At 40.3% G+C, this 27,127-nt stretch overlaps 1 protein-coding gene across 1 annotated transcript; it reads left to right on the top strand.

Moving 5' to 3' along the window:
* Positions 1 to 305: 305 nt before the first annotated feature.
* On the top strand, positions 306 to 4,024 carry c10h1orf115 (chromosome 10 C1orf115 homolog). The gene is made up of 2 exons (XM_026933766.3): positions 306 to 682; positions 2,526 to 4,024. Exons 1-2 carry the CDS (start codon positions 362 to 364, stop codon positions 2,661 to 2,663), a joined length of 459 nt encoding a protein of 152 aa, XP_026789567.1. The 5' UTR covers positions 306 to 361; the 3' UTR covers positions 2,664 to 4,024.
* The last annotated feature ends 23,103 nt before the right edge of the window (positions 4,025 to 27,127 follow it).

Genomic DNA, 27,127 nt, shown 5'->3' with positions numbered 1-27,127 from the left:
AGATGAATAAGTGTGAATGTATGTGTATGGTGCACTGCAATGGACTGGATGCACCATGACCATGACCAGGAAGATGAATATTTGGAGATGGTGTTCATATTTAATTAGGTTTATGCCCATTCATATTTAGCTATCTATTAATTATGTACATGTGACAAATGAAGGTCCACATGGTATACTAGATATCCCCAAAACAGCTAGATTTTATTTTCACCAGTTTTTATTCCTGCATCTCATTTTTGTTGTTTTGTCTCCTTCACAAATCCCTGTTAAAGCTTCCCTGCATTGCGCATGCGCGTATATTTAGTTAATTACGTCAGTAAAAGTGACAGGCCAGGAGTTGTTTCAGCTGGATCACAAAATGTCCCGGAGGAAACTTCGTAAATCCAAACAGAAGTGGGAAAACAAAAAGGAGGACAAATCGAAAATCATCAGCTGTGTTGAGGGAAAGTCTGTGGGAGCGAAGTGTGAGGAGTTTTCCTCAGAGCTGTGTGTGTGTGAGCGCGAGCCGCAGAACCAGCAGCGCGCGAAGTCCACTGGCCGCAAAGAGAAATCATCCAAACAAGTGCATTTCACTGTGCTGCAGGACAAATACGAGCCTCTGGAGGAGGACAGAGCCTCGGATACAGCCACAGAAGAAGACCACAGGGAAAAACAGGAGAAATATAAGAGGTTCAGGAAAGTATGTGCACTTTTTGTTAAAGTTTGGATGTGTTGTATAACTTTTTTAATAGTATTTCCCTCTAAGTCCTCAGGCTGTTTGGTCTTAAAGTCACGTGAAGGAAATGTCTGCCATAGTTGGGACAGCAGCACTAAGAGGAGGCCCCAAATTATTATCAAAATGTCTCTGTGATTTGGCTATTTTTCTGGCTATATTCTGGTTTAATAAATAATTTTTAATTTTCTGGTTTAATAAATAATTTTAATATAAAATGTAACAATTATTCAATTTAATAATAAAATAAAAAATAATATAATAAATAATTTAATAAACAAAATTAAAGATAAAACTAAATTTCTCCCCTTAATCACAACAAACCCCATATATGACTTTAGAGGATTTTCTAACAAGGCAGTGTTAATTGCACACCATACCACTGACATGACGTATAATACATATGATTATTCAGAACTCCAGACAGGATTATTAATATTTTAGCTTTGATTAATAGATTTGATTTAACATGTATGTAAGTATAAGTGTCACCACTACTGCCAAATGAGATGGGTTTATTGGGGCTTAAAAACAAAATAATAATAATAATAATAATAATAATAATAAAAAGAAATACTTCAGAACCACATTAGACCATAAAATTTTGCAAACTACATCAAATGTAATTAAAGAAAGAAAGAAAGAAAGAATATACAATAAAATAAAATGACTTTAAATGGAGAACCCAGAGGAAACCCATGCCGTCTTGGGGAGGACATGCACCGAAACTCGGCAACCTGAGCTCAGGGTCGAACTAGAGATCTTGCCCTACTGTGCCACGCTAATCATATAATATTTTATATGTTTTTCCGTATTGTAGTACTTCCATATAAAATGATTCGGCAGTGCTCCTTATGAACCAAGTTTGTGACTTGACAGCAACTCAATTTGGACCCATCTTGGAGAACTCGTATATGAGAACATGTATTTTAAGTTAGCTAATGCAACAAACCATTGGTTGTTATTGTATATTTTGACACATTGGGCATCTGTAATTGCTCAGTATACACTCTATGGCCAAATGTTTGTGGACACCTGACCATCACACCCATATGTATACCTTCCCCAAAATGTTGCCACAAAGTTGGAAGTACACTGTTGTCTAGAATGTCTTTGTATGTTGTAGCTTTACAATTAACCTTCACTAAGGGGCTTGAACACAAAGCGAGCTCCATGAAGACATGGTTTGCCAAGGGTGGAGTGGAAGAACTTGAGTGACCTGCACAGAACCCTGACCTCAATCCCACTGAACGCCTTTGGGATGAATTGGAACATTGACTGCATGCCAGGCCTCCTCACCTGACATCAATGCCTGACCCCATTAATGTTCTTGTGGCTGAATGAACACAGATCCCCACAGTCATGTTCCAAAATCTAATGGAAAACCCTGTGAATGGGATGAGAACATATGAGTGTGGTGGTCAGGTGTCTACAAACTTTTGGCCGTATAGTGTATGATCATATTAAATAAGACCACCCTTGGCAAAAGTAAGATGTGAGCTTGTTGACTAGCCATTAACTAGATGGCTGGCTAAATGCTAATAATACCTACAGCACTACAGTTGTAGGGGTATGGATGTGGTACGTATGGTACAAGGAGCATTTACAATTTGCATGTTCGTGCTGATTCTTACATTCTTTGAATCTGGAAATCCTTCTAAGCCTTTTTTACACTTTGGGCACCTACACATTCAATCTTTCACATACTTCAACTGGTTGTAAAATTATTAAATGAGCTTTGTTGTCTTTTGCAGGAATTAACCTAACATTTAATGACCCCTCTCTGTCTCTGTCTTTCTCTCTTGCTCAGAACTTTGGAAAAGCTCTTCGCTTCACTTGGAAGTGTCTGGTCGCTGGACTACAGAGTTTCAGCGCGTCATACTCCGGGCCTCTGAGTGCAGCTACCACGCTGGTGCCTGAGATCCAGAGGACAAGGCCCAGAGCATGATGGTACAAAAACCTTTGATAGTGAACCAACCCCCTCTCAATATTTTATGATGTTTTAAGGTACGATGCTTGCCAGAATGTAAGGAATTTCTGTAGCTCTTTGGATATGATTGATTCTTCAATAATCCTGATGTACTGTGGCAGTCACTCAAGTGTTATAAATTGCTCTTCTCCATCTTAGACACCTGCAGGTCTGAACATAATTGCTCATAATTGAGCATAAGTCCTGTCATGCATGAAGTAAACTGACTATTTAAACTGGTTTAGATACTTATTCTCTTAAAAAAGGTGTACTCCTTTTTTCCTATAAACACCATGATGATGTACAGTTGAAGCTAATAAGAATTTTTTTTAAATCTTTTTTTTTTTTTTAAGAAGTTTTTTTTTTTTTTTTTTTTAAATCTGTCGTGGCTTATATGCATGACAATCTTAAACAATACTCGTGAATTTATTCAGACTGGTCTTCTGTGTTGAGAAGGAGAAAGGGGTGGACACGAGGCAGACTTTTCACAACTGATATCCCAAAGAGTTATCCTAGAAGGATTCAGGCTTGGTAGCTTTTTCTTTGATTATGATCTAAGCAACCTAAAGACAGAGAATAATGATGAGTCAAGCATGTGACTTTTCACCTAGTGCCAGTAACCTAATCTGTACATATGATTTCATCCGTTAATCATCTCAGGTCAATAATAGATGTTCAAGTCTACTATAATTTAGTTGGGAATAGCTAGTGGGAATGGGTAGTTTTGTTTGTTTTTATAATTATAAAGTTTATGGTAACTTTTAGAAGTACAAAAGTTGCCATAAAGTTTACTGTATAATGGAAAAAAAAAAAGACTAGACCTGTTTGGAGAAATTGTGCTCAGGCTGGTTAGAGCTGGAAATTTTTACTACAGAAGTTTTGCTGCACTCTTTGAAGAAATGAAAATCCCACTGAAAAATCTAATGTGAATGTTATTCTGTCAGAAAATGTTTTAATATTTAATAATTACTTTAATACTACTGGTTTACAGGAAAAAGGGGTAGGACTGTTTTTTTTTTCAATTTGCATATTTATAGATTTTGAATTCTGAAGGAAATAATGTTTTTAAAAACAAGATTGCCTACAAAGAACACAGAGATTTGTGCTGCTGTAGATCATCTAGATCATGTAGATCACTGGTTATTTTTTGAACATTTCATAGTACTGATAAGTATTTAATCACTGAAAAATTACTTAATACAGACAGTGACACAGTTCTGTTGAGGACCTGAGGATGCTATGTACTTATAGGACATGACAAGCTGGTGTTTAGAAAGTTAGTGATCAATTATACAGTGTCTTGCAACATATAATTTAGTCCCCCCTTTCCCTTTTTTTTTTTAAAACAAATTGCGGTCTATTACTTGTTATTAAGCAATGTTGTGTTTACACATTTCAATTCAAAATTCGAAATCTCTAGTATTTCCTCTTGTAATGTCTTACACAGTGTAATGTTTTAAAGTATGGCTGTTCTAATTTATAGCACAAAATCCTCAAAGCTGGCTGTAGGTCACTTTTAATTCATTTGTGAAAAAGTATAGTGACAGTTTGTGGAATTATCATGTTATTTAGGAAGTAAATACTGTACTGATGGCTATATTTATTCACCATTGTGTGGCAGTATTGTGTCAGGAATGACACAGAAAATAGACTTTTAAACATTTTCTGTTTCAAAATATGAATTGTTTTTCTGATGGTAAGATCATATGACAATGAAAGCTTATATGACAATGAAATTATATATACTGGAGTGTCTCACAGTATCAGTAAAGTAACTACAAGGTGACTATCATGTCTTACAATGTCTGTTCCATTTCAGTGCAGTCCAATATTGGTGGCATTTGTCCTCCATTTTAAAGATGACCGTAAAACAGTATCATGCTTCAAATAAACCATAAGTGAAAATGACTGGTTTCTTCCTGTAGTCTTTCTCTATGTTGCTGTTGTCTTTTCCGATCAGTCTGATTAAGAAATGCCTTATCTGCGATAGATTTATTTACATTATAGTTGTAGTAATTTATTGAAGTTTACTGAAAGAGTAACCACTGAATGTAAATATATATGAGTGTAAACTGGCTTTCATGGAACCAAGATGTCACACATTTCTGCAACAGGACAACTGGACATCAAGGCACTATATTACCAGTTCCTAAAATATTTTTTTTTTTCTTAAAATGACCTTTATTTTAAAATCTTAAAGGACACCTGGATTGATCATGAGAACAGTGTAGCCAGCTGAGCCAATGTCATTTATTACTGTACATTGTCTTCAGACTTACCTACCTATAAGTAAGCAGAGAACTTTTGTTAGGTTCATTAGTCTTGCTTCACATATTTAAACTCCCATTTAGTACACATTAAAGTGACAGCCCTGAGGGGTGATTACTAATTGCTAATGATCCTCAGCCATCTGTTTCTCATATGTATCCTTTTGTTTTTGATGTTTCCTCAGCCATAAGTGTTCATTTATTTATCTGTTTCATTCCATATCACTCCATCTGAGAGATCTGCCAAGAGTTTTCCTCTCAATACAATTTCCAATCATAACATCATTTGTCAGTGCAACATTATTGGAAAATGATGTAGAATGAAGCCATGTAGCAGATTTCTTAATCTAGTTTAGTCATATTTTTATTTGAACATTATTCCATGTTCAGGGTGCATGACTAGAGTGTGATCATTGACCTAAAAGAGATATCACTTTATGACCGTATTTGCTCCCTTTCAGGACGCCACATCCAAGATTGTGCTTAATAGGTGGCATTGACCTCCCAATTATAAGATAAGAACATGCTCTGGTTATGAGTGGACTAGTGTGTCAGGGTTCTATTACGTATGGCAAAGAAAATAGTGTTTATCTCTGCAGTTGTTTGCCTCAGCTCCACACTAAACTCTGTTAATAACAGGGTAGAATGAAAATAACCTCATTCTCTAAGCTCATGCCTTCAGAACACAATAGATTTAGCCTACTAGATCATAGCCTACTGTAGATCTATATGGTATATAGCTGTTAGAGGAACTGACAGTGATACAATTGCTGCAAACATGTTTCTACATATGTACCAAAAACAAATACAACATTTAGTGTAGAGAGAAGAACAACTATACGCACACATTTGTCTTACTATCCTTATGAGTTATTTTATTATTATTTTTATTTCACTGATTTTCTCCCTACCAACCCAGGAGTGTGAAGGCTCACACGTGCTACCTCTGAGACAGGTGAAACCAGCCAACCACATCTTTTCAAACTACTGCTTATGCTGCATCACAGGGTGGTGTAACACACAAGGAGGAAAGCACTATCCACCCTCTTCCATATGCATGAACTCACAGATTCCCATGATTGGCTACAGTTGAGAGACGGAGAAATATGCCGTCTCTCCCACCGAGAGAGCGTGGCCAATTTTGCTTTCTTAGACTCCCAGCCATGGATGGCTGTGGCAACTTGTGATCTATTGACATAGTTATTAATGTAGCTAATTATAGCTACACTTAAATCTAACCTCAATCTAAAGCTGGTTTTACACTGTGTGAGTCCAGCAGTCTTTTACTTTGATTATTACTTGTTACACTGTACAAGATGATCCCAATAAGAATTCTGTAACAGACCGTGCCATAACATGATCTTCATGTCAGATTAAACAGTGAAGATAATTACTTCATTACAAGCAAAGGCTTGTAGCTCTTTAACTGGGAAGCATAAAAATAGATTCACGTTGTCATAATAGTAAGTAAAGTCTATGAACAGAGCTTTTGCGTGCTAATTGGCTAGCTACACACCTGGAAGCTGTAATTCATCACCTATTTCTTTTCATGTCTGGTCCCTTTGTGGCCTGGTGATGTGTGATGAGACCTTTAGAGACATTCTGTCTGTTGCCGCAATTGAACAAACTGCCAGAATCTTGTTGTTGCCTGTCTTTGGTCGCAGTGGCACTAAATCAACCGGCAATGAGCATGTCCCATTATGCATTCTAAGACCACCGATCTCAACTCACAAGCAAAGATTATCCTTTATGATGTACGATTGTGCCTACTACAACAAAATTGGGCCAAATATCGTACAGTGTAAACCTGGCTTGAACCTTGGGAACCAGAAGGAAGGATTCTGGCTCTGTTAGTTAGTTAGTTAATTAAATAAAAGCTAAAGTTTTTATATAAAGATTTTCCTGGTGGAGACCAACCATTTGTTCCCAGAAGGTCAGAGCTGTCTGATATTCCTATTCTTGTGGGAACATTTGGTCCCCACCAAGATATAAAAACATGTCCAGTCACACACAGAGCCACAGATAAACACAGTGGTTGTAGTAAGTGCTATTACTGAGAAGTCCTTTGAGCACCAATCACAAAGTAGTCAGTCAAAGTATGAATGAGCATTTATTATCAGTATTTATCTTTCATACAGCAAAACAGTTAACATGCAAAGTGGAAGTAATAGACAGTCTTTGATTAAATGAAAGGTAATGAGTAACTGAACTAAAAGGTCCTAGAAGGATTGTTTGGGCTTCTTATATCATTTTATTGAGCTGTTTTAGCTAACTTTATGTCATTTAAGCATTATCATATGAGCATTTATCTGCCTTGTTTATCATTTAATGTGGATCATTTCATTCTTTTACCTTCAATAAAGCACTTTTTCCTGGTCAGGGTTGCAGTGGATCCAGAGCCTTTCCTGGGAACCCTGAGTGTGCAGGAGGAACACATCCTGGATGGGACACCAGCTCATTGCAGGGCCTTTTCATTTTTTTGTTATTCTTTTTGTATTTTCTATAAGCACTAAAGCCTAAAATGTGCAGATTCTCCCTTTGTTGCTAATCAAATACCAGTTGTGAAGATCATGTGAATGAAGATATGAATACAATTATATCTAAATACAGAAACAGTGATAAAAACAATGGTCACCAAAAAGCTCTACAGGTCCTTGAAAGTTACTGTGGCATTACCTAACCTAAATTGCTTTTTATTAAAATTAAAAAAATACAGTGTACAAAGTGCTGTATTGGAATGGTCGGGTTATTCCCAATTTGGATCCACTTTCAGGAGACTGATTTATTGAAAAAGGAGCGTGATTCAAACCCATTTTGGTCTTAAAATGTTCATTACCAACTTCTAATGCTTTATTAGCGCAGGTACAAGTATAAGACAGTATTCTCCGGAACTCATGTGCAGCATTACCATTACCTGTTACCTGTAGGCTTCGCAAGTAGACACAAGCAGTAACTAGGCAAATTTCAATCTACAACTGAATGAAGGCTTTGTGAATTAGTAAATTGGTTGTGACAATTTCCAGTACTGCAGGACAATCACATATTCCACATAATTACTTACCAATATGCTTATTTATTTATTTGTTTGTTCTGGTGCACATCATTATCAGGTTATGAAGTATGCGCCAAATGAAATAATGTATTTACTTAATTATCTTTCCATTTCTTAGAAGTGGCCTCAGCAGTGTTTTCCATGTTACTGTGTTTTCATCATGCCACACGAGAAAGCACTTGTGCTGCCTTATTGATCAGGACTGAATGGACAGATTATGTGGGTCTCTTACTGGTTGAGTCACTGACTGAACATGTCATTACTCACACTGTGAGGGTTGAGGGGGTGTCACTACAACCACACCCCTGTCATTTGATACATCACTATCAATATTTGACATTTGGCCTTGTGACCAGTAGTCATGGATGTGCAAGCTTTATTTAGATTAATCTCAACCAGACACCTTACTGATTAATTTTTTTTTTTTTTTGGTATGATTTAAACTACTGGTCATCTCTCCTTTATGAGTTATTACTGTTCAACCACTGCCAGCCATAGACAATTGTGTTCAGTTTTGGTTGTCATGCACTAGATGAATAAAAAAGATTCAGTGTAAATTTTGAGATGTTTAATTGACATGATGTTGGACTCTGAATTAACCAACCCACATCATTTCACTGTGTTTTATTTATTTTGAATGAAGCAAGTAATGATTTGCTCATTTACTAAAGAAAATTTTCATTATGGTCTGTGAATTAATTATTTTAACCACAGATTACATTTGCTCTCTGGACAAAAATTCAAGGGTCATGAAATTTGATTGAGTCCTCTGCACATCCATCACTATTTAATTTGGCTCAGCCACCCAACATGACAAAATCAGGTTACAGAGGAGAGTCAGGACTGCAGACAGGATCACTGGCACAGACTGGCCAGTATAGGAGCTCCTGGACCTATACTGTTTTAGAGACAGAAAAAATGACAGTGAATCTTTCCAGAGGCCTTACGAAAATTCTTAATATTCAGTACAGTATCACTGTGATCACCAACACACCAAATACAACATATACACTCACCATCCACTTTAATAGGAACACATGTACACCTGCGTATTGGCTGATTAGAAAACTGCATAAATCATGTGGCAGCAGCACAATGCATAAAATCAAGCAGATACAGGTCAAGAGCTTCAGTTAATGTTCACATCAAACATCAGAATGTGGAAAAGTTCGATCTCTGTGACTTTAACCATGGCATGGTTGTTGAGGCCAGATAGGCTGGTTTGACTATTTCAGAAACTGCTGATCTCCTGGGATTTTCACACACAGTCTCTAGAGTTTACACAGAATGGTGCAAAAAACAAAACATTGATTGAGCAACAGTTCTATGGGTGGAAATGCCTTGTTGATAAGAGAGGTCAGAGGAAAATGGCCAGATTCGGCCAGGTTCGAGCTGTCAGGAATTGTGTAGTAACTCACTTTTTACAGCCGTGGTGAGCAGAAAAGCATCTTAGCATGCACAAAACATCAAACCTTGAGGTGGATGGTGCTGTATCTTAAGTAGACAGGGAATGCAGAAGAACCATCCTTTTAAGAATTTTAATGAGTGCTTGGAACTAGCATTGCAACATCTCTTCCCTTATCTATGCTTAACTACAACCAGGAAACTTGAGTGCCATCTATTGGTGCATTAATATAAGGAAAACACACTACCACATCCAAAAGGTGTTCCACTGGATTCAGATCCGGTGACTGGGAAAGACACTGAAGAACAATGAACTCATTGTTGTGTTCATGAAAGCCGTTTGAGATGAGTTTTGCTTGTGACATGGTGCATTATCATGATGGAGGTAGCCTTTAGAAGATGGATAAATTGTGGCCACTTTAGGGATGCACATGATACTGAAATAGCAACAATACCGAAATAGGCTGTGGCATTCAAGCAATGATTAACAAGCCCAAAGTGTGCCAAGAAAACATTCCCCACACCATTACATCACCTCCACCAGCCTGGACTATTGACACAAGGCACGCTGGGTCCATGGATTCATGCTGTTGGTGCCAAATTCTGACCCTACCCTCTGTGTGCCTCAGCAGAAATTGAGATTCATCAGACCAGGCTATGTTTTTCCAATTTTCAACTGTCCAGTTTTGGTGAGTCTGTGCCCACTGCAGCCTCAGCTTTCTGTTCTTGGCTGACAGAAGTGGAACCCAACAAGGTTCTGCTGTTATCTGAGTGGTTATCTGAGTTACTTTAGCCTTTGTCAGCTCAAACCAGTCTAGCCATTCTCCGTTGACCTCTCTCATCAACAAGGTGTTTCTGTCCGAAGAACTGCTGCTCACTAGATGTTTTTTCTTTATTGCATCATTCTGAGTAAACTCTAGAGACTGTTGTCTGTGAAAATCTCAGGAGATCAGCAGTTATAGAAAGACTCAAATCAGCCTGTCTGGCACCAACAATTATGCCACGGTCAGAATCAGTGAGATCACATTTTTCCCCCATTCTGATGGTTGATATGAACATTACCCAAAGTTGCTGGCCTGTATCTGCATGATTTTATGCATTGCACTTCTGCCACACGATTGGCTGATTAGATAATTGCATGAATGAGTGGGTGTACAGGTGTTCCTAATAAAGTGCTCAGTGAGTGTACTTTTCAACACTGATAACTGAAAACTCTTTTAAGTTTTCAGTTATCAATTTTGAAATATACACTCTCTGGCCTGTCTTGAAATGATCTTAAATAAACATATTGTGCTATTTTAGTACAAATTGTTCTCTAACTACTTTATAGATTTTCCATTTTTCACAGAGAAAATGTCATGTCTATTAGGAACACTTCACTGCCACACCACCAGACGGCAGCCTCCCCTGAATTCTAGTGCTTTTCTTTTCCAATTGTAACAGGGACTTCCTGTTTGTAGAGTGTATATATAAATCACATGGAAACTTGGGCCAAGTGTGAAGCTTTGCTGATAACCTACTTATTTGTGTGACTTCTGTTCCTTTATTTCTGATTACTTTTCTGTGTATGACCCTTGCTACACTTCTTGTTTTTCTTGATTCTTTGATTTATCCTCTGGTTCTAGTAATCTTGTGTCTGTCGTGTGCTCTGACTGGCCTGTCATGTTGACCACATTTACTGATTAACCAATGGATCTAGAAGTTAAGTGCTTTTTGTGCATGACCTTGGACTGTTTATCGTTTATGCTCTTTGGATTGTGGTTTTTTATCTTTAATACTTCTATTTCCAAGTTTTGTTGCTTGGTAATAGGTATCAAGGTAAAAGTAAAATATTGAAAAATTCACTGGAATTTTTTTTTATTGAAAACAGCTATTCTGATGTCAAAGGAAATCAGAAGTCTCAAAAGATCTTTAATCATTGCAAGCCCAGGCCCTTCCCCCATGTTACACGCACAGCACAGACTAATTACTTTAAAATATGACAGGAGTCTCTCATGTGTTAGTGTTAAATTGACTTTAGTACATTTATAATTCAGAGGTTTTATTAAGGTAAAATTAGATTGTCCTGAAAGTGAGGATCAAGAGCAGAATCAGGGAGAACAATGATGGTTAAATCTACTTCAAATGAGCTACTGTTACACTATACACTATATATGAAGATAATGCTTATATACATACATATATATACATATATATACACACACATATATATATATATATATATATATATATATATATATATATATATATATATAAACCGGAGTCTGTAGTAGGTGTACATATGTGCAGGTCAATTTATTGATTTACTGATTTATTTATTTTTTTTCATTAGAACATGGCTGTAGTTGAAACACAGGGGGACATGGTTAAGAAAAATTCATGTCAGATACACAAAACACAGGCCAAGGTCAAAACAGCAAGAAGCTAACACACATCTAGAAAATGAAATTACATAAAAGTACATTCCACAAGAGTAAAAGCAAGCTTCAACTGTTTTTTTTTTAATTAAAATATATTTAAAAATCTCTTATCTTTTTCATACTGTAAATAATCTTAAATATTTTGAACAAATCAGAAATAAGGTTAAAAATGAGTCATAATGAACAAATTTTTGGATAGTTAAAGCAACCGAGTTTTGTTATGTATTAACCCAGCACTGAAATGACTCGAATTGTGTTACATTTAATCCAACATTTTTTAGAATGCTTTAACTGCAGTAGGCTATGTCTTTCCTACTCCAGACATTCCACTGAGTAGCTAAATAATTTATCAGCTAAGCCCTTCATTAATAAGGAGTGTTGTGATCAAAGAAAAAATTAAATCCCTACCTAGCAGTGGATCCTCCATGACTGTAGTTGATATCCACTGGCTTATAATATCACATATAACTCTTTATTGAATTGTGTGACCAATAACATGACAAAGATGTTCAGCAATATATGAAGAATGTTAGACATATTAGTGCTTGCTTCTAGGAGACAATAAAATATTTTCTCTTTTGTATTTTACATTTTTCAAATATGTTTAAATACATTCTTATTAGAAATAAACCCTTGAGTGAAACATGTCACTGTGACAGCAGCTGTGCCTCCTGGTTGCAAAAACATAGCAGGAGACTATGATGATTTTTAATAGTAAGCCAGAATTTTTAAGGTTTTTTTAAGTTTTTTAACAGCTGCACTGTTGGATGTCAGAATCAGAAGTGATTATAAACACATTAGTTTTTACTGCATGCGATCAAATCGGACACCTTTCCAAGTCAACAGAAGACAGGCGTATTTACAGGCAATAAGGAGGGCTAATTGATCCTAGGGCTCTGTCTCTGTCCAGCGCTCTAGGCCACTGGTTAGGATCATTTAGTTACTAACAAAGACATAAGGAATTTCTGAAGTTACACCATGTGAAACTGTTGGTTTAGCCAAATAGCAGCCTCTGTCTTTTACTGATAATCCGTAATAAGAAGTGGACAACATTTTATCTAATGTCAATCTGCTTCCTAAATAATTTTTTTTGATAGATTCTTAAGCCAGATCATAACCAAGTAGCATCAGCATTAGGCTACTCAGGCGTTTTTGCAAGCAGGTTGCAAAAAACACCAAAGGGGTCTACAGCATTGGAAACCTTAACTCTGCATAGAGTGTAATCTGATTAGCAAGGCTGTTACAGGGAACGCAATATTTGTTGAGTTATGTTATAGCCTCCCATTAGACGTGTGTTCCTCTGTATGGATGGCTAAAGAAGATCAGTTTGAAATATAAAACAGAGTAATGGGGGCTTAGTCTCATGTTACGTCAGTAACTGACTTGAGCATAGTCACCTGAAAATTACAATGACCCAATAGATAATGGTCACAAAAACTGATTTATCGCCACGACCTCCCTTCATTAGTATAAGTTTATTTTTCAACAAGTACTGTAGCATTTTTGCAAGTCATTGCTGCATGTCAAAGTTTATGACCTTGCTATTCACTTATTTATTCAGTGACTCCAAACACAACTCAGTTGTGCAAGTGATATTTGTTTGCATCTATTTATTCAATAAAGCATGTTATTGAAGAACATTTCAGTCAAATTAGAAAAATCTGTTTGTAAAATTGTAAAGGAAATATATTTGCCAAATCAATTATATAACTACAGCTGTGACAAATATTTCCAGCACCAGAATATGAGTATGTTTTGCCCTGAGCTGTTGGAATATACGCAGTCATTATCTGAAACAGAGCAGAAATTAAAAATGATTTATAATATTAAGTTATTCATCCAGCTCTGCAAAGTGAAGTTACAAACTTAATGGACAGAGAGCCCATCACTCATATATTCTGGGATAATTTGCTACTTAATTTGATTTCTGGAGGCAGTACAATAGTAACAAACTGTAACAGAACAACCTTCATTACAATTTCATTTGCACATACGATCTACACATATGAAAACATGCTGACACATAAAGAGATTAAGAGAATAGAATAGAATAGAATAACAGGAATGTTTTCTATTTCAGGTTAGGGCAAGACCAGGGAAAGAACATAGGCAAATATGCATAAAATACCAGCAACCTCCATGCTCAGGTGCCATATAAATATATACAGTACTGACCTGTCAAAGAGTTATCTGACAAGGCTTTATTATTAAGAGGGCTACATAAACAAATCTGCACATGCACTGTATCAAAGGCCAAGCTTTGTTTTGGCCCGCTGTTTGTGCTGCTAGATAGGTGACGATATGGGATTTAAGCAGCACTTGGAATCTCCCCAGGCCTGGAGCAGTGCCACAGATATGGGTCTGTATCTTTCATCATGGTTAAGTGCCTCTCCAAATGTCTCAGAGGCTAATTCAGGTTGCTGAACTGCCAAGTGAAGTGAAAGGCAAGAGATCATCTGTGATTTAGTAAATGAAAATATTTAATTATTTTACCTTGAAAAGCAAAAGCATGAAGTGACGTTATTTCAGAAACCTCCTCCGATTAGATCACTGGCACACTTTATTTACTGATTTACTGATTAAAATTTTCTAACTGTGTAGTGTTGTTTTTTTAAGCAAAGTCAAAGCCTGACTCTGCAATTACATTCAATCACTTGGCAGATGCTTATCTAAAGCATCTTACAATACAGCTGTTTGAAAATTGCAGTCATCAAACAATATCCAACTAACCTGAAGAACCTGGAGCAAATCTGCCAGGAAGAATCAGTGAAAATCACCCCCAAACAGTATGCAAAGCTGGTAGAAACTTACCCCACCAGCCCGTAAAGCTGCTTTTGTGTCAGGCAGCAGATATGGACGCACTTGCAGGTACAATAGTGCTTTATTGAGCTTGCAAACAAATCCAATACATAGAGCAAAAATCAGGAAGAGGAAACAGGCAAAGATCAGGCAATCAGCAAACAACATATATACTAGGTAAGAATCAAAACCAGAATAACAATGTAGCAATATACTAATAAAGGCTTGGTATCAACAAGTATGTGAACACTGAGACAGAACCCATAACCCCTCTCCGAACCCCTCTCCGAACCCCCCCTCCGAAGCGCTACCTCTGGGAGTGGGATTCCTTCTAGGTCTCCCCCTAGGTTGTGGGCCTGGGTGATTCGAGTGGCATGCATGGAATTCCTGGTAGGGGAATTCCAAAGTAGGGGACCCAACATCTCTCCTTGGGTCCATAGCCCCCGCATTCAATAAGGTACTGCAATTTATCCTCTCTGCACTGTGAGTATTGGATTTCCATGACAGCATAAGCTGGCTCGTCTTCAGTGTCCAGGAGTGCTGGGGGGTGGAGGGGGAGTGCCCTATGCGACAGGACCTGGAGTGACTGGTTTAATGGGGGAGACATGAAGGGGCTAGGTGGCTGTGGCATGGTAGGTCAAGCTTGTATGTGACGTCGTTTATGTGTTGGAGAACTTTGATAGGGCCAATATAGTAATGTGCCAACTTTCTACAACCTTCAGTGACCTGAAGGACTCTGGTCGAGAGTCATACCCAATCACCTCGTTTGTAATTTGGTGTCTCTCTGTGACGTCTGTCTGCGGACTTGGGCAGTGTGCTCTAGTTGTTAGTGAGCTTGTTCCCACAGCTGCTCACTCCGCTGGAACCAGCTGTCTACAGCAGGTGAATCCATGGTGTTGGTGTTCCATGGAAGCAGGGGTGGCTGGTACCCCAGGACCCATGGGAGAGGTGTGAGCTTGGTTGCTGAATGCTTGAGGGAATTGGCGTGTACACTGCCAATGGGAGGAACTGTGCCCAGTTCTCCTGGTTGTTGGTACAGAAGGTACGCAAGAAGCTCCCAATCTCCTGGTTTGCCCTCTCCACTTGGGGATGTTAGCCTGATGTCAGGCTCACTGAGGCAAGTTTTTTCCATGAATCCTCCCCAAACTTGAGATGTGAATTGGGCTCCCCGGTCACTCACTATGTCTTCAAGGATGCCAAAGTACGTAAACACTTCGCTGAACACTAGTTCGGCTGTTTCGAAGGCTGATAGCAAGCTAGGGAGAGGTACCAGATGTAGTGACTTGGAAAATCGGTTGACAATCACCATGATGACCGTTTTGCTATGATGATGTCAATGGCTATGTGTGGCAATGGTCTTTTAGGCGTACGCAGTGGTAGGAGCTTGACTGACAGCAAGATGCGAGGTACAGGCGGCAGATACAGACACAGGTGCAGGTGCAATAGTGCTTTATTGAGCTTGCAAACAAATCCAATACATAGAGCAAAAATCAGGAAAAGGAAACAGGTAATGGTCAGGCAATCAGCAAACAACATATATGAGGCAAGGCATTAAAAAAATCAAAACCAGAAAACCAGAACAGGGATTAAAACCAGAATAACACCGTAACACTATACAAAGGCTGGGTATCAACAAGTATGTGAACACAGAGTGTATACCTCGCAATGAGTGTGTGAACTTAGAGTTCTTAAGTAGTATGTTTGTGTAATTGAGTCTAGGTGAATGTGATCAATAATGAGGTGGCCATGAATGAGTCTGTGATGGCTGTGTGTTGTAGTTCTCAGCGGCCATGTTTGTAGGCCTCGCTGTGTTCTGGGAACTATAGTTTAATGCCGATTTCGGCATTGACATGACATATTGCAGCAAAAGATCTGCTGAAAAGTACATTTTCACTTTGAACATTTACTTTAAGATCCTATTGGTTTGCAATAAAAAATACTGGCTAGAACAATCTTTGTAAGTAATCCAGATGAATCTGATATATATATATATATATATATATATATATATATATATATATATATACCTTTTTATTTTAATATTTCTACACCTGTGTATGTAAGCAATTCAGCATTAAACACCACAGCTTGAACAGCTTGAAAAGGAACAGCACCAGGCTCTACTTTTGTGCATATGCAAGCATAACTTGCTGCTATAACATTGGTATATTTCATATTTGGTTGAGTGTGAGCCAGTTTCTTCTGTTTGTGTTCAGTTGCTATTTTCGTGGTCAGAAATGAAAGCGTGTGTGCTGAAGTGGGTGGACCGGAAAAACTCAGGGTGTAACACTCAAAATCTGCCAGGTATTTTCAACCAACTTTGGTTCAAAATTCCTAAGATACCTACAATCGTTCTCGTACAAGATTATTTTTAGCCATGCAGGCTGGCATGAGACTTGCTTTTTTTTTTAAATAATGTTCTCAGTGCAAGCACTGACACCACACTAATTACAGTGCTAATTACAGTGCTCCAGTTTTGCGAAAGTCTGGTTTTATACACCGATCAGCCATAATATTGTGTAAGTCCCCCTTGTGCTGTCAAAACAGCTCTGACCCATCGAGGCATGGATTCCACAAGATCTCTGAAGGTGTGCAGTGGTATCTGGCACCAAGACATTAGCAGCAGCTCCTTTATGTCTTGTAAGTTGCAAGGTTTGTCCAGCACATTTCACAAATGCTCAATTGGGTTGAAATCTGGGGAATTTGGAGGCCAAGTCAACACATTGAACTCTTTGTCATGTTTGTCACTCCATTCCTGTACAATTTTTGCAGTGTGGCAGGGCACATTACCCTGCTGAAAGAGGCCACTGCTATTAGGGAATACGGTTGCCATGAAGGAGTGTATTTGGTCTGCAACAATGTTTAGGTAGGTGGTACATGTTAAAGTAACATCCACATGAATGCCAGGACCCAAGGTTTCCCAGCAGAACATTGTCCAGAGCATAACATTGCCTCTGCCGGCTCTTCCCATAGTGCATGCTGGTGCCATCTCTTCCCCATGTAAGCGACGCGCACTCACTCGGCCGTCCACATGATGTAAAAGAAAATGTGATTCATCAGACCAGGCCACCTTCTTCCATTGCTCCGTGGTCCAGTTCTCATGCTCACGTGCTTATTGTAGGCACTTTCGGTGGTGGACAGGGATCGGCATGGACATTCTGACCGGTCTGCATCTACGCAGCCCCATACGCGGCAAGCTACGATGCACTGTGTGTTCTGATGCCTTTCTATCATAGCCAGCATTAACTTTTACAGCAATATGCATGCATCAGTGAGCCTTGGGCTTACATGACCCTGTTGCCGGTTCACCGGTTGTCTTTCCTTGGACCACTTTTGGTAAGTACTAACCACTGCATACCAGGAACACACAACAAGACCTGTTGTTTTGGAGATGCTTTGACCCAGTCTTCTAGCCATCACAATTCGGTCCTTGACAAAGTCACTCAGATTCTTATCTTTGCCCATTTTTCCTGCTTCCAACACATCAACTTGGAAGAGAACTGAATGTTCATCCATGTTATTCACTTCACCTGTCAGTGGTTTTGATGTTATGGCTGATCGGTGCATAACAGACCATTTTTCAGACAAAATAAATAATGAAGCCTGCCAGGTTTTACCTGCAAAAACAGAAGCCAGTGCGACAGTCAAAGTCTCCAGAAAAACTGTGGCAGATTCTCCAAGATGCTCAGTAAAACCTACAAGCCAATTTCCTTATAAATCTGTGCAAATTATACCTGAGATTACTGATGCATTTTTAAAAAGGGTTGTCATACCAAATATTGACTTTTATTTTATTACTGTTTAATGCTCTTTATCTGAGATTTATTTAATATGGAAACATTTAATTATTTTTAAAAGCATCTTTGCTTTACGGCGTTTATTTGCATGTGCCTAAGACTTTTGCACAGTACTGTATATATACACTTGCTGCTTATACTGCAACTAAAATACAGTTATAAGTACATACACTTATAAGTCTACCTATTCGATCTACTTTGATCTACTTTGATCTAAACATAGTCTTTTTAACACTTTAACACTTAAGCTAATATGACAGTATTTTGCATCAAGCCCCTGATCGTTTTGCAATTATCATTTTGGTATTAATATTATTTCATTTTATTTTTTCAGGCTTCAGGCAGAGAGAGAGAGAGAGAGAGAGAGAGCACTGGTCACGTGATCTGTGCCATTGCAAAACGAGAATCATCTACATTTATGAAGTGCACGAAAACTCCAGATCCATTATTAAAGAGCTTCAGTAGCTTTCATATGACACCAGCCCTGCTCATTATGTTTCAATCAATCATTTTTAGTCCCCAGGACAGACACTGTGCTTATTAAATCAATCACATTTTAAACTCTTTGTCTCCAAATCAGACATTGTAGAGCAGTGCAGATTCGTTGTGTACACTGAGGTGGTAAGAAGTGCTCTCATACCCTCCTATGGGAATGTTGTACCTGTTTTTATGTGTTTTATTTCTAATTGTCACAAAGTTGTCCTCAGTGCACCACTGTAGTGTCGCTGTATGATTTCACATCCACTAAACATGAGACAAAAAACTTGTATAGACTGATAGCATTGCCTTTCTAGCTGGTATGGTAAATGTGAAGTAGGTAGTGCTAGTTAGCATTCAAAATCCATTCCACATAAACAAATAAAACTTTCCATATTTTGTAAACTTGTATTTATTTATATCTATTTTCTTGTTGTTCATTTTACCCAGGTAAAGCAGTAATGTTGATGGCAGTCAGTTTAGACAGTGGCTTTCCACTGGTACTCTACATTTAAAACCAGATTACTGATAATTATGTTTGTTATGTGGATTTTGTAAGGAAGAACAAGAAGTTGTACTTTGTTCAATTGTACTGTTTCAGCCTTATTATAGAAAATAAATTGATTAATGTACCTTTACTGTAGTAACATCAGTCTGACAGAAACCAAATTAATTTACTGCTCTTCTTATACATCAGCTAATCCCGATTTTCACTGATAAGGGTTTGCCATGATTAAACCAGGAAGACTCCAATCTGAAAACATTTTAGGGCATTTTAGACAGCTTGAAAAAAAAAATCAAGTTGGGGGGGCTGATCCCCTTAACGCTCTAGACACACCCCTGGGCCACACATGATTTACTGGGATTAACAGACATGTAGGCCAAACCCTCTCCTGTGATGTGCTTTGAATCAGTGATTCCTTAGACTCTGACTAGAAATAAAAAAAATTGTGACAATCTCTAAACAAAAAATTTTTAAAAAGGAAAAAAAAAAGAGGAAATTGCAAGAAAAAATGTAAATTAAATTGTTAATAATGTTAATTATAAATGAACATTTAAATAAATAAAAATTTTTATTTATTTTTAACTCTATTTTTATGATTTCTTCTGTTTTTATTTACTATTATTCTTCGTAATGTTTTATATTATTATAGAATTATTATCTGTTTGTAAAAGTTTTGTGTGCTAAGTTTATATTAATGTGGCTATGAGATACTAAATCAAAGTCATGAAATTGTCGAAAGCACACAATGTACTTCAGTTTGCTCGTCTGTGTTTTTAAAATTCATAAAATTATGCCCACAATTTATTGTTTATAATGCCTTTATAATATTTCCATCAAATGACATGCTTTAGTTCTTATGTGTATTTACTTCGTCCAAGTACACGTTTTAAGAAATCTGGTAACACTGGAGGCATGAACTACACAGGTAATTTTAATAATCTAAATGTTGTGCTTGGAAAAATTCAGCACTTGAGTAACACCAATCTATATACTCAGAACTTTCCCAACGTAAATACTCATATATCTTTGGAACTTAAGGTGTCAACTCTGGATTTGGCTCTTAGTGACTGTCTTTCTCTGTTTCTTTGGAATTAAAATGACACTTTTCTTAGGGATTTCTTATATTTCAGGATTATTTCAGATAAATCATTCTAATAATTACTTATAATTCAACATGCAATGATCAGATGTTTTTCATTTTTCAATAAATGATCTGCTGGTCTCTGTGGCTCCTCGGGGTGTAAATGAAGAAAAAAAGTCTCATGATGTGGACCACTAACATCCAAACAATCAGGACAAATGGTAAAAATGCCATTAGTTTCTCTGCTGATTTTGTTTTTTGAGTCTGATAATTAGATTCCATGTTGGTCCAGTTGTTTAATGCTGGTTAACTAACCTGGTCCTGCTCTTGCACAATCGTACTAACGTATCCTCGGTTCCCTGAGATACGGGAACGAGTACTGCGTCACTAGACGCTATAGGGGAAAACTCCTTTTTCTCTGATGACTGAAGCCTTTACAATCACGCAGTGAAACTGCACGGCCATTGGTTCATGCAGTTCAATAGAGCGAGCCAATGGCTCGGCAGTGGAACTGCACGTGCCTATGGCAAGGAGGCCCGCCAGAATGGGCGGAGCCATCTGGCTATATAAGCGGGCATTGTGCCATAGGATCTCAGGTCAAATCGACTGAAGTGATGACTCTGAGTTGTGCAACGTCATGGCACGGCCTGCAACGCAGTACTCGTTACCGTATCTCAGGGAACTGAGGTTACGTTAGTAACCGAGTACGTTCCCTTTCGATACTACACTCGTACTGCTTCGCTAGATGCTATGGGAAATCAATACTATCACGCTGTGCCATGAAAGTGGAACGATTGGCATGAACCTGCCTTGAGCAATAAGGCTCAGAGGGACCAGTTTAAGAAGGGTGAAACCCGCAGGAGGCATGAGGGCTGAACTCACCAAGGTCAGCCCAGCCTAGGATAAGCATTCCAAAATAATCCTGTGTCTTCTCAGCACTTTAGAAAGGGCCAAGAACGCACAAGGAATATGCCTGTCATAAACAGGCGCGTGCCCCTCAGGCAGATAGGATCTGAGCCTGCAAGGCCGGAATGTCCAGGCTATAGAACCTGGTGAACCTGGCGAAATGTCTGCCATGGACACCCCACTAGACCATGCCCAAGATGAGGCCATGCCCTGAGTGGAATGGGCTCTAACTCCTATGGGGCTTTGGAGGCTCAGGGAGGCGTATGCCAGCGCAACAGCGTCAACTAGCCATTGAGAAATTCTCTGCTTTGTGACCGTAGACCCTTTGGTGCGGCAGCCAAAGCACGCAAAGAGTTGTTCTGACTGCCTGAATGGAGCGGAACGCTCGATGTAGACTCTTGGCACCCTGACAGGGCAGAGAAGGTTCAACTTCGGGTCTTCCTCCGATGGAGGAAGCGCAGAGAGAGTGATAACCTGTGCTCTAAACGGGGTGTAGAGCACCTTAGGAACGTAACCATGCCTTGGCTTTAGGACGACCTTGGAGTCGTTAGGCCCAAACTCGAGGCAGGCAGGGCTCACCGAGAGCACCTGTAAGTCACCTACTCGTTTGACTGATGCTAACGCCAGTAGCAGGGCGGTCTTTAACGATAGGGTTTTTAGGGTCACAGACTGTAGCGGCTCGAAAGGGGACCCCTTGAGGGCCCTCATGACTGTGGGAAGGTCCCACGCAGGGACGGTAGGGGGCCAGGGCTGATTAAGCCTCCTGGAACCCCTCAGGAAATGAACAACTAGGTTGTTCTGGCCCACAGACTGTCCTGCTATAGGAGCATGGGAAGCTGCTATTGCTGCCACCTTGAGTGTGGAAGGGGAGCGGCCCTTGTCCAACAGCTCTTGTAGAAAGGACAATATCACTGATATGTTGCAGGAAATAGTGACTTCGCCGCGGGTTGTGCACCAGGCAGAGAAGACCGACCATTTAAGGGCATAGAGGTGTCTCGTGGACGGGGCTATAGCCTGTGATATAGTATTTAGGACACTTTCAGGGAGATCTACTGATTCCCGTCAAGAGCCCAAAGGTGCAACGCCCACAACTCAGGTTGGGGGTGCCAAATTGTCCTGTTCGCCTGAGAGAACTGAGATAGCTCTGAGAACCAAAGTTGGTTTCTCCAGAGCGGGGCCACTAGGAGGTCTCTGCGTTTGTGGTCCCTGATTCGTCTGATTACCTTAGCGATCGGGGGGAAAGCATACAGGAGGAGGTTGGGCCAATCGTGGGCCAACGCATTCTTGCTCTTCGAAAAATACATCGGGCAGTGAGAGTTGTCGTTTGATGCTAAGAGGTTGACCTCTGCCTTGCCAAAGACCTCACAGATTTTTTGAACTATCTGTGGGTGGAGCATCCACTCTTCTGAGGGGACGTTGCTCCGAGATAGCATGTCTGCTCCTTGGTTCAGCATGCTAGGGACATGTGCTGCCCTCAACGACTGCAGATTGAGATGTGCCCACTCCAAGAGGCATTTTACCATCTCGAAATGGCATTTCGAGGAGAGCCCGGCTTGGCAATTTATATAGACGACCACTGTCATGCTGTCTGAGAAGACTAGCATGTGATGCCCCTTCAGGTCCGGCAAGAAGGTCTGAAGGGCTCGACATACTGCTGTCATCTTGAGGCAGTTGATGTGTAGCCGACCTTCTGCAACCGACCAGGAGCCAAATGCTGGTTTGCCCTAGCACAGAGCTCCCCAACCCGTGTTGGAAACATCCGTCGAGACAACCTTCCTTCTGTGAACAATGCCCATGGTTATGCCCTGTTTGAACCATTGGGTCCTTCCAGGGGGCCAGAGCCGCTACGCAGGCCTGGGTCACCCTGATACGAGGTAACACAGAATGCGGATTCCTTTCTGTCTCAGAGGGGAAAGAGCCACATCTATGCACTTCATAAAAGTGCGAGGAGCCAGGGACAGTCCAAAGGGTAGGACCGTGTAACCATGTAACCACACCGGGAACCACACCGCTGAATCGCGGGGGTCTTCGAGCGAACTGGAGTGAGTAACCTCATTTTATAATCCCCAAAACCCAATCTGACACTCCGGGGATGGCCTGCCAGGTCTCTGCCCGTGTGGCGAGGGGTTGGATTGGTTCGAGTGGCACATCGCCATGAGGGGACCTGACACTCGTTATAAGTGGAAGAGGAAATTTGCTCTCTGTCTGAAAATGTTTGTGTTTTATTTTTCTCGCTATAACAGCGGCTGCTTGTGTGGGCGCTTTCAGAACGGGCCCACTGTCCACAACAACATTTACAAACACACTGCCACCGGCACCCAGAACAGAACGGGGTGCTTGGGGGCATAACAGAGATCGTTTGGGGGTGGTCGGGCGATGGCGAGATTTCGCCCCTTCCTCTTCCTGTCTGGTAGATCAGGACGACGCCCGAGGTGCAGGATCCAGCGTCAGCTTGGGCCGGGGTCCTTGGCGTCTCAGAAATGAGTGGCGTCTGGCCGAGCAGGAGCGCTGCGGAGGCTCAGGCTTTTCAGTAGCCTGAGCAGGCCCAAGCGCGGGTCTAGCCGGCTGCTGCGTTGGAGCAGGTTTGGGGCGACTGGTGACACTCACAGAGCTTGAGCGCATCGGCAAAAAGTGTCGCAATGCCTGGGATGACTTCTGTGCAGCAGTAAAACGCTCAGCAAACCCTTCGACGGCGGGTCCGAACAGCCTCGTGGGAGAAACCGGAAAGTCGAGGAAAGGAACCTTGTCCAGCGGAGGAGTAAGCTCCTCCAGCAAGGGCAGACGTTGTCCTGCATGGTTTCGAGGGGTGCGCGACCTTCGCTCTCCATCCGATGGCAGTGGGCGGGCACAGGTGTGCGGCCACTAACTCATCCAGCGGAGGTAGTCTCTCATAGCCCTTTTCGTCCGTGCCGTCGACCGTGGAGAACGCGGATGAAACAGATGTGCGAAGGCGAGCTGAGTAGGGAGCGCGCCACGACTTCGTGAGCTCATCATGGACCTCTGGAAAAAAAAGGTGCGGCTCGCTGACGAGGGGCCTGACAGCGCCCCGGCAGGAACCTTTCGTCCAGACGGCTCTGAATGGGCTCCTCTGGCATGGACCACTCTAATAGCAGCTCTTCCACCGCTTTAGAGAGGACGCTGAAGAGCCCGGCATCCATCCCCGTCTTGGTGATGCTGGGATCCGTAGACGGCAGAGGGGCGGGGTCGAAGGAAGAGCCCAAAATATCCTCTACGTCTGACGCTACTAGAGACATGCTGTCATCTAGCAGTTTGTTCGATCGCGCCAAACGTAACCATGTGGCTCGCATCAGCCAAGGGACTCTGGTCCAGGCGCTCAAAGAGGACGGGAGAATCCTCTCTGCACGGCGAAAGCAAGGCACGTGGGGTCTGAGCCGGCGTGAGCTCAGAAAAGAAAGCGATCCGAGCGTGCAGAGAGGAGAGACTCATGTTCACGCAGTGTGAACATTCCATCTCCATCATAGTGGCTTCTGCATGGGGTCTGCCCAGGCAGGAAACGCACTCTGAGTGGCCGTCATCAGCGTGCAGGACGGTTCTGCATGTGCTGCAATGACGGTGCGGCATTTGTAACAACGCCACTTTGCTCTTTTAGAGGAAAAAAGCTCTTTTAGAGAAAAAAGTCTCTTTTAGCTCTTTTAGCTCTTTTTTAGCTCGCCGGATGGCGGCAGGGGACGAGCTAGTATCTGCGCCGGATGCTGAAGGCGGCTCAAAGCTCGGCGGGAACAGCAGGACAGCGCAGGCGAGTAGCTCTTGTCCGCAGCGAGGCGTGTCAACGGCGAGCGGCTTCAGTCTCGTAGCTCAGTGAAGAGAAGATCTTTGTCGCTGTAGGAGAATTGATCTCAGATCCTATGGCGCAATGCATGCTTATATAGCCAGATGGCTCTGCCCATTCTGGCGGGCCTCCTTGCCATAGGCACGTGCAGTTCTGCTGCCAAGCCATTGGTTCGCTTTATTGCACTGCACGATCCAATGGCCGTGCAGTTTCACTGCGTGATTGTAAAGGCATCAGTCATTGGAGAAAAAGGAGTTTTCCCCCATAGCGTCTAGCGACGCAGTACGAGTGTAGTATCGAAAGGGAAATACAGTACTCCATTCTATCAGTTTGTGACTGAGAGAAAATAATGGCTAGATTGCACCAACACAGATTAAATTTATATATATTTTTTTTTTAAAGTTTTATTTTAATTTGACTTGTGCTACACCACTTAATTTTAAACGTGGCATAACATGGCGTGTCTGCCATGATGGATTCTTCAGTCTAAAAATAAACAGACTCTTCAAATTCAATTTCTATGGCAAGGGAAATTATAATTATTTAAGAATATTTTAAAGATAAAATTAAATTCTTACATAATTATATTTACAGTTACTATTAAGTTGCCAAATTTAGGGCTGTTACTTAACTATTTTACTTGAGTAATGCGGCTTAAACGCTAGGTTTTTTTTTTTTTTTGTAAAAGGCCCTACCTGAAGCCTCTTTTGTGCTGATTTGGAAAAAAAGCTATTCACTGCTACAGACACTGTAACAATAAGAAATGCAGTCCAACAGTGTAGTCATTTTTACCACCTGAATACATACCCTTTTCAAAATTGCAGGTTTTTGTGATATAAAAATAATTTAAACCAAGATTTAAAAAAAATGTCAGTTCTTTTTCCACCTTTAATGTAATATTGCAACCAGGAAAATTCAAGTGAAAAATAAAAAGAAAGGTTTTAGGGGAAAAAAAGAAAATGACAAATCTAACAATAACCTGGTTGCACATGTGTAGCTAATACTTTGTTAAAGCACATTTTGCTTGTAATATAGCACTTTTTTGGGTAAGCATCTACCAAATCTACCACATCTTGATTTGGGAAATTTTATTCCACTCTTCCTTGCAATATGCTCCAGAACTATCAAATTGTAAGGGGATTTCCTGTACACAGCCCTCTTCAAATCATTCTACAAGTTTTCAATAGGATTATGATCTGGGCTCTAACTGGGCCATTCCAAAACACTGATCTTCTTCTGCCATTCCTTTGTTGACTCTGATTTGTGCTTTGGGTCATTATCTTGCTGGAAGGTGAAATTTTTCTTCATCTTCTGCTGTCTAAGAGAGGCCTGCATTTTCTGTGCCAAAATGGATTGGTATTTGGAGCTATTCATGATTCCCTCTATCTTGACTAGAGCCCCAGTGCCAGGTGAAGAGAAGCAGCCCCATAGCATGATGCTGCCACCACCATGCTTCATCAGGGGTGTGGTGTACTTTGGGTGAAAAGTTGTCATGTTTTTGCTCCAAACATTTTTTTTTTCATAATTATGCTCAAAAGGTTTTACTTTGGTCCCATCAGATTATAACACATTTTACCATATGGTTTGGGGTGATTTAGGCAGGCTTGGTTGTTTTTTTTTTTTAAATTATTTTTCATGAGAAAGGACTTCTGTTTAGCCACCCTATCCCAGACATGTGAAGAATAAGAGAGATTGTTGTGACATGCAGGGAGTGACCATTACAGACATTCCTGCAGCTCCTTTAATGTTGCTGTACGTCTCTTGACAGCCTCCCTGAAGTTTTTGTCTTAACCTCGTCAATTTTGGAGTGACGTCAGGTTTTTGGTAATGTCATTGTGGTGCTCCATTTTCTCCACTTGTTGATGGCCAAGTTACTGTAATATTTTTCTTGTTCTTGTTTTGCACCACAAAACCTTGCAATTTTAACAGGGGTGTGTAAACTTTT

Source organism: Pangasianodon hypophthalmus, chromosome 10, assembly GCF_027358585.1.
Source record: "Pangasianodon hypophthalmus isolate fPanHyp1 chromosome 10, fPanHyp1.pri, whole genome shotgun sequence".
In the NCBI taxonomy this organism is placed as follows: domain Eukaryota; kingdom Metazoa; phylum Chordata; class Actinopteri; order Siluriformes; family Pangasiidae; genus Pangasianodon; species Pangasianodon hypophthalmus.
Note: the sequence above shows the minus strand (reverse complement) of the source record. Positions and strands in the feature narration are given on the sequence as shown.

What these genes read in the sequence shown, in the direction of transcription:
- c10h1orf115 (XM_026933766.3), top strand. Translation starts at nt 362, where the DNA reads ATGTCCCGGAGGAAACTTCGTAAATCCAAACAGAAGTGGGAAAACAAA. An exon ending in AATATAAGAGGTTCAGGAAA is followed by an intron (nt 683 to 2,525) that starts GTATGTGCACTT and finishes TCTCTTGCTCAG; the next exon opens with AACTTTGGAAAAGCTCTTCG.